The following is an 8,389-nucleotide window of genomic DNA, read 5'->3' on the forward strand; positions in this document are numbered from 1 at the left end:
AATGGCGTCAATTAATATTTAATAATCAAACATTAGTAACGTATACATAATAAAAAAGACTATTTGTAGTTTGGATTCACACTGAGCTGACTTCAACAAATTCTAGTTTTTTATTAATAACATTTTACTCAGTTTTGTTTGAATAAAATCAGCTGTGAATCGTTAAGTAGAATTTAATTATATTTTTTCAGGAAAGTCAACGATGCAGAAAATTGGTAAATGTTACTCATTAGGAGGTCTTTGGATTTAATCACCTTACACTTCCGCTCCAGCAATTTTCAGATCGTCAACATTTCAGAGACTGCCATTTTCCCAAAGGTAAGACTTGTATAAGTTAATAATCATTTTACAAGGAGTTGCTGTAACAGTTAGCAGTTGAACATTGATTTGCATTGCTGCAAGTTATCAAACATTCCAACTTTATTGGTTGAAAGTAAAAATAAAGATATGTTAGCCTAACTTAATGTAACGTAACAGTGATTCTGCCTACTGTTTCGACTAAAAGCGTGGTAATTAATGACTGAAAAAGTAACCTAGTCGTTTAAATATCACAATTTGTTTTCAAAGTATAACGTTATAGATAATGGCCTTTAAGATACCAGCTAACTTAATCGACTTTTGCCAATTTTCCTGGCATCGGCCTGCACCTCCACCCCTCCCCCACCCCAAGCTAGCTAACGTTAGTCTGTTTTGCGCACGCCTGAATGGTGTGCAAGTTAACAGAGGCTCCATGTTAAGTAATGTTAGCCACGCAGTTTCAAGTCGCAATTCACGGTAACATACAATGAGGCACAACGGGAGATGGCATAAAGTTTTTCTCTGTCGGAGTATGCATTGAAGCCGGTTTCAGCACGTGCTGACAGATTACACCGGCGAGCTACGTCTGAGGTCAGTAAATTAGAGCATGATGTGGACTTGCGCTGCCAGAGAGAGGCATCGTCCGTCTGTTTGCAACAACAGATTTAACACTATTATGTTAGCATTTCATGCTCCGTATATCCTCATTCTGTCATGAACGTGTCTCCACAAAACAGAGTAAATAACTAATTTAGGCGAAGTCTGCAAAGAGTGTAAAAAAACCTCGAAAGGCAGAGGTAAACTACCTGCCCCCTTACCCGGCAGGAGAGGATGAAGAAAGTTAAGAACAAGAGAGGATTCAGTTGCTTACTGAAGTAAGAAAAAGGGACAACAACAAATTGATCAAAGAAAAAATGGCCAAAACATTTGCACACAGAAGAAACGAAATCATCAACCTATCACCCAGCATAGAGGACATCAAAACCAGATGGCCTGCCCTATTTGAGCCATCTCAAGTGAGTTACAAGCACATGCTAATTTGAAATATTCCTAGTCCACTGTGAAGGACTGCACTGGTGGTTTTGCATATTTAGATTGTAAATAGAAAATGTGTGTTATGTAACTGTCAACCGTTTTCAATTATATTTTCAAAGTCAAATTCCAGCATGATTTATATTTTGTTGCATTATGTAACTGTACAGTTTCTAACAGGAATCATTTTAAATAATCTTTGTAAGTGCATGCGAGAAACTACCAACACTGAAGATTGTAGTATGCTGCACAGTCAGATGATTTAACCCAGAATGTACATGAAGGTCATAATATCATCATCAGAATAAGATTGCTTCTTGCTAGAGTTGTAAGAAGAGGCTTTAAAGCTGGTTTCATTATTTGTCTTTCAGATCCAGGATGAGTTTAACAGAATCACAATGGTGCATCTTGAGTCAAAGTTCATGTCTAAGCTGGATGAATACACTCCGAGGCTTCTGAACATCTTCCACTCCAAAGGTGGAACCATGGGGTTGAGGTTGCAGGCCATCCTACTCAAGGTACCCTTAAATGACTATTATGTTTGTATATTATTTTGTAATCAAACTGCTGGAATATAATGCACTTATTACTTAAATCTACAGGGGTAATGTTAGCCTATGATTCTCTCTGATAAAGAAATTAAATAATAGCTAAGATTTTAAAAAGTTTGTATACACTCAGTGGTCACTTTATTAGATACATAATTATTCAAGTTTATATTGTTCAGTTTTTGTTGACATTGTCAGAAATGTGTACATTCAGTTATATGTTATTGAGTCAAAGTTAAAAGCGGTGCTATAGACGCTTTCAACGGTAACAACATAAACAAACGGTACTGCGCATGTGCATTACTCTGGGCCAAACTTAACTTCCGGCGGACTTCCGCAAACAATCCATAACAAGTAAATAACATTAGTATTAGCTGGTATTTCTTGCCAGTCGAAGTAAAGAAACGTAACTTGGCCAAACTGAAATGTGATAAGGTTACACTACCAGACCCGTTGAGCAAAAATTTGAGACAAGAATGTTTTTCTACCAACATGTCTGATTTACCGCTGTGTTTCCCACAGAATGAAACTGGCGAGCGCGGTGTCGGCAGGGTTTTATAAGGTTAACATACTAGCTCTCATTAGCTAGGCTCCTTACATGCTTGCTAATAACCTTTTTTCAAGGTGGGTTGCCGAGATTGACAGCGTGTTGGATGGATATGTGCAGCGTTGTTCATGATACTAACCATTCAATACACAGACTGGTCCGCTGTCAATGTGTTTGCGGGGGGAGAGAGAGAGAGAGAGAGAGAGAGAGAGAGTGAGTGTGAATGAATATGCTCTGCAGTCAAATACAAATTTTCCCATCTTAAATAGTAAAAAACATGGAAATCAATATGTGGCGATCAGCGCTGATAATGTGGTGGGCTGCCACTAATAAATGTATGTGAAACAATGTAACGATAGCCTACACATATTTGAATACCGCCGTCTCCCTCCTCGTTAGGAAACCTTAACATTTTTAGTTTAAAAATTGCGTTTGCTCCCGAGGTCAGGCTGCAACCCACAGCGCAACAACCTGCTCATCACCTTAACTTTCACTGCATTTGTAGTCGATGCCATATTAACCAGTAAACACTAATAAACAAACAGAGCGGAAGTTAACTTTGGGCTGGCACATCACCATGGCAACGGGTCCAATGAAAGGGTCTATACTGGACGGCATTGTGCTGAAGTGTTTGTAATTCTTTGTTTTGCATATTTACATACATGTGGGGACATACATGTTGGAATATTAGTAATACCTTCGAATAGTCCAGTAGAAAATCTACCAAAAGTAATAAGCTCAATGCTAAAACCTATACATTAATACCGCCTCTATGACTGTGTCAACAAAAACTGAACATCATAAAAGGAGACTTTATGCCAATTGTATTGAACTTAAATTTTACAGGTGCACAAATTTAAAGTGACCACTGAGTATACACTATCACTCACAACCAGTGGCACATGTTTGAGACTTGCAAAGTAGTGTATTGGCATAACTGATTATGTTCCATGTTGTTGATTGGAAACCAAAACCCTCAACCTGCAATGGTTATGTGATTAACAGCCATTTTAAGCATATCTGTTTAGGTATATCTTTTTAAACATGATTTATTGAAAAAGTCTGCCGTGGTCATCTACAAATAATGTGCAACATATGTGGTTTACATAACCATATAGCAACTCGTTTAGCGCCAGTTATCACTCAGTTCTGTGTACTTACTGCTTAAAGGAATACGTTGAGGAACGGCTAGTCTGGCTCTGTCCAAAAAATTTGCCTACCAGCACATATAAAGCTCACCGATTGACATGTTATGTCTTGTTTGTTTAATCCATACAAAACCCAATGTGTAAAAATTGTGTGGTTTTATGGGAGTTCATATGCACTGTTAGTTGACACCTAAGACATTTTGTTTAGCAGTAATGTAAGCCACCTAGTGTTAAAAGTTTCAGCTTTAAGAATGTTTTATGTCATTAAATGATTTTTACACCATGAACTTGAATTATGTTTATGTTTGTCATTTCAGGCTCCAAGCAACCCTAGCATCAACATGACTAGAGATGTTGTCATTCGGTGTTTGATGGTGTATCTTGGGGAATCCACAGATCACCTCTTAAAGGAGTATGATGTAAGTTGACGAACATGTTAAAATATAAAGAAGGTGATCTGTCTCATCTCTAGGGCTGGGTGTCGACAGCCAAATTGCTTCGACAAGTATTAAAAAGTGCCTGGTCATTCTGTACCAAATTTGATAAGGAGTAAATCTCATCAGCCAAGACAATATGCATGCAGCATGCTTGTACTACCAAGATCTACCAAGATGCTGCTCATTGGCTGGCTAAGGTTAACTTAACATCATAGATGTGCACCAGGAAAAAGACTACAGTATAATACTCCCAGAGGCTCACTAGGTGACCAGCCTGTGTCATTGAATGTAGAATAATATGTGTGCAATAGATCACAAAGTGCACAGACAAGTGCTGGGAAGAAATTAATTTCTGTAGCAATGAATGGATTTAATTTAGCAGATTTAACTGTGACTAAATTAAGACCATCATCTCTGGTGTCATTGAATTGTTTTCATGTGGTGGTCAGCTGATTAGATCCTTTTTAACTTACCTGGCATGAAAATATGCTTATGGAAGTACATTATCTCTGATTTTTTCTGTAACTGAAGTAAATCATGTGCAACAGCCATGATAGCCACAGGTTTTCTTGTCCAAAGGGTTGAAAACAATTCGGGAGTTGTTGAATTAGAATCTTCTCCTTTGGTGGTGCAGTCTGAAATACCCAATGTTGTTGCTTTTCCAGGACGCTGATAAAGACAGTGTGTCACAGGACCTTGCTGTACAAAGGATTAAAATCTACAACATCAAGCCTACTATGCCAGAGGGTCCTGATGACATCAGTATCGTAGTAGAGGGCGTGAAAGTTCTGACTGCTCTGGGTAACTTTCCAAGGGCTTGCTCCATGGTCATTGGCTTGGCATATGCAGTGAATCTTGCCTATCCCAAGGAGCTCAGGTACACGCTTGAAGTCTTCCAGAAACTCCTCCTTGAGCTGGATTGTTCAAAGCTGTCCCCAAAAGTGAACAAGCTTAAGAAAAGGGACCCTCGCAGAATGAAAGGGGACAATTAAGTCACTGTCAAAACTGTCACACGGTTACCCACTCACTGTGAAGGAACTGCAAACTGTTACTGAAGGAGACCTTTGGACTTTCTGATGAGTTCAGTCGTTAGTGTTCGGACTTGGAATTTGAAGATTACTTTACTCTTCATAAAAGTGACCAAATTAAACAAAGGCACCATAAAGATTGTTCACGCTGCCCTGATTGTTCTTAACTTTCTTCCACTTGATGAATGTTTGGGCATTTTCAAGTAACTGAAAAATATTGATTTTCAGTGCAACATGGGGTTGTTCAGAAATATCTAACCAACCATACTCATTTTGCATTGTGTTTTTGAATTTATATTGCCACAGGCAGCTGTTATTGTACATTGTGATTCCTCTGTGTACACCAGGGGCAAATTTTACATGTTTTGTAAAATGTTGAGAAATTTGAACAAATTCATGTGATTGTTTATGTGAGACCTATTTAAGCAAAAAGTAAAGTAAGGCTAATGGAATTACTTGACCTTATCCCAGGTTCCATGTGATATTTTAATCAATTACTATTAGCCGTTTGAATAACATAATGGCCCTGACGATTTCAATTGGCACATGTAATAAAATATTTTAAATGAAAATGTAAGAAAAATTTGTAGACTAAAAACTGTCATAACTGTCATTGTCATAATTTAAATGCACTAACAGGACTAAACCTTAAATCACATCACAAATCACTGGAAAATTTAAGCCAATGATGTAGCAGAAATTAAACCCCATTAAATGAACAAGCATTTATTAACATCCGAATCCCAAATGCCATTATATTGTCCCTATTGTACGCATACATGGTTTCTGCCTTTGTTTTCTTATAGCCTCTTTCTGTGTTTTATTGATGTATTTTGACATTTTGCACTAAACAACTTGAAAAATGTCAGATAAACATGTTTAGAAAAAATTGACAAATAAATGTTTACCTGCTGTTATGCATGATGATTTATTAACCCAATTTAAGTTACCTGTGGCACCAAGAAGGCATGATATTGAGTGTATTATACATAGAAAAATTATGGCAACAAAGTGACATCCAATATAATTGAATAGATTTAAAGCAATGTGATACCAATTAAAACTTCAATTTAAACAATTCATTTAGGTACGGATAAATATGAAACGCAGAATAAATGTGTTGAATTAGGCAAAAATGTGCTAAAATATTAGTTAATATAACTTATTTTTATCCAGATATTTAGTAAATCTAAATTCACTTCTCCTAGATATTTAGTAAATCTAAAGCAATTTCTCCTAGATATTTAGTAAATCTAAATTACTTTTGCTCAGATATTTATTAAACATAAATTACTTTTCCTTGTGAAACTGATTTGGATTTACTAATAATATTTTGGCTTAAAATTTTGCATGCTATTACTAAATTCAACACATTTTAAGTGTTGCTTTTATGAACATGTACTCATTTTTTTTGGTTTAAATGTAGTTAATTTATTCAATACTTTTTAATCAAAGATGTAGAACTTAAAATCTATTCAATTATATTACGTGTCACTTTGTTGCCATAAATTTTTTAAGTAACCATTGGTCACATTTTTTACAGTGTGGCCTGGGTCGGCGAGTTCCTCCGCTGAACCGCGGACCCGGAGGGCTGGGGAGGAATCGACCAGGGTCCCGACTCGGAGTGGGGCGCTCTGGGAAGAAGGCGCACTACTTTACCTTGACGTCAGGAAAAGGGCGCTGGGCGCAAGTGATCCACACGGCGGGTCGGTCTACGTGTTTCCGAGTTCTACGGGCTCGGACCTGACAAAACACGAGACGCAACCGACTCAACGCGGAGGTTGTAAAACCTTGCGAAGGTGTTGGGTGTTGCCCAACCCGCGGCTCTACAGATGTCTGCTAGGGAGGTGCCCTTGGCCAGTGCCCACGAGGACGCAACACCCCTTGTTGAGTGAGGTCGGACCCGCAAGGGTAGGGACACGGCCTGGGTGTGATAAGCCAGTGTGATGGCGTCGACAACCCAGTGGGCGAGTCTCTGTTTGGAGATGGCATTCCCTTTCTGCCATCCCCAAAGCAGACAAAGAGCTGCTCAGAGCGTCTGGTGCTCTGTGTGCGGTCCAGGTAAATGCACAGGGCACGCACTGGACATAGCAACGAAAGGGCTGGTTCTGCCTCCTCCCGGGGCAGCGCTTGCAGGTTCACTACCTGATCTCGGAAGGGTGTGGTAGGAACCTTGGGCACATAGCCCGGTCGCGGTCTTAGGATCACAGACGTATCTGCCGGACCGAACTCCAGGCAAGTGTCCCTGACAGAGAACGCTTGCAGGTCCCTGACCCTCTTGATAGAGGCGAGCGCGATCAGCAGGGCCATCTTAAGAGAGAGGGCCCTGAGTCCAATTGATTCAAGCGGCTCGAAGGGAGGTCTCTGGAGTCCTGCCAAGACTACCGAGATATCCCAGGAGGGAACTAGGCCTGGCCAGGAGGGATTCAACCTCCGGGCGCCTCTCAGGAACCTGAGGATCAGGTCGTGCTTACCCAAAGACTTGCCGTCTACAGGATCGTGGTGGGCGGCAATGGCGGCAACATACACCTTGAGGGTGGACGGGGACAACCTCCTGTCCAGCCTCTCCTGTAGGAACAGGAGCACTGACTTGATCGCACATCTCTGCGGGTCTTCAGTTCGGGAAGAACACCAATCTGCGAACAAGCGTCACTTTAGGGCGTAAAGGTGCCTGGTAGAGGGGGCTCTGGCTTGGTTGATTGTATTCACAACGGTCGCCGGTAAGCCGGCTAGCTGTTCCGCATCCTGTCCAGGGACCAGACGTGGAGGTTCCAGAGGTCTGGGCGCGGGTGCCAGAGTGTGCCCCGTCCCTGAGAGAGGAGGTCCTTTCTCAGGGGAATTTGCCAGGGAGGAGCTGTCGCGAGAAGTCTGACTTCCGAGAACCAAGTCTGAGTGGGCCAGTAGGGGGCCACTAACGTGACTTGCTCCTCGTCCTCCCTGACCTTGCACAGCACCGGTGCAAGAAGGCTCACTGGGGGAAATGCGTACTTGCACAGCCCCGAGGGCCAGCTGTGTGCCAGCGCGTCTGTCCCGAGGGGAGCCTCTGTTAGGGCATACCAGAGCCGGGCAGTGGGAGGTTTCCTGGGAGGCAAACAGGTCTACCTGGGCCTTGCCAAACCGTTCCCAAATCAGCTGGACCGACTGGGGGTGAAGCCTCCACTCCCCGCCGGGCAGGCGTTGTCATGATAGCGCATCCGCTACGACGTTGAGCTTGCCGGGGATGTGAGTGGCATGCAGCAACTTGAGTCGCTGCTGGCTCCATAGGAGGAGACGGCGGGCGAGTTGTGACATGTGGCGGGAGTGTACGCCGCCTTGGCGATTTATGTACGCCACCACTGTGGTGCTGTCTGAT

General features: G+C 41.6%; 1 protein-coding gene across 1 annotated transcript; it reads left to right on the forward strand.

The window, feature by feature from the left end:
• Window positions 1–219: 219 nt before the first annotated feature.
• Window positions 220–5,102, forward strand: LOC127627204 (uncharacterized). The gene is made up of 4 exons (XM_052103486.1): window positions 220–318; window positions 1,701–1,847; window positions 3,890–3,991; window positions 4,675–5,102. The coding sequence occupies exons 1-4, from the start codon at window positions 220–222 to the stop codon at window positions 4,999–5,001; spliced, it is 675 nt and encodes a 224-aa protein (XP_051959446.1). The 3' UTR covers window positions 5,002–5,102.
• Window positions 5,103–8,389: the final 3,287 nt, after the last annotated feature.

This window comes from Xyrauchen texanus, chromosome 33 (genome assembly GCF_025860055.1).
Source record: "Xyrauchen texanus isolate HMW12.3.18 chromosome 33, RBS_HiC_50CHRs, whole genome shotgun sequence".
NCBI classification, from domain to species: domain Eukaryota; kingdom Metazoa; phylum Chordata; class Actinopteri; order Cypriniformes; family Catostomidae; genus Xyrauchen; species Xyrauchen texanus.

Coding starts and splice junctions, on each gene's coding strand:
- LOC127627204 (XM_052103486.1), top strand. CDS start 220: ATGTTACTCATTAGGAGGTCTTTGGATTTAATCACCTTACACTTCCGC. Junction 1,848..3,889: donor TGCAGGCCATCCTACTCAAG/GTACCCTTAAAT, acceptor TTGTCATTTCAG/GCTCCAAGCAACCCTAGCAT. Junction 3,992..4,674: donor ACCTCTTAAAGGAGTATGAT/GTAAGTTGACGA, acceptor TTGCTTTTCCAG/GACGCTGATAAAGACAGTGT.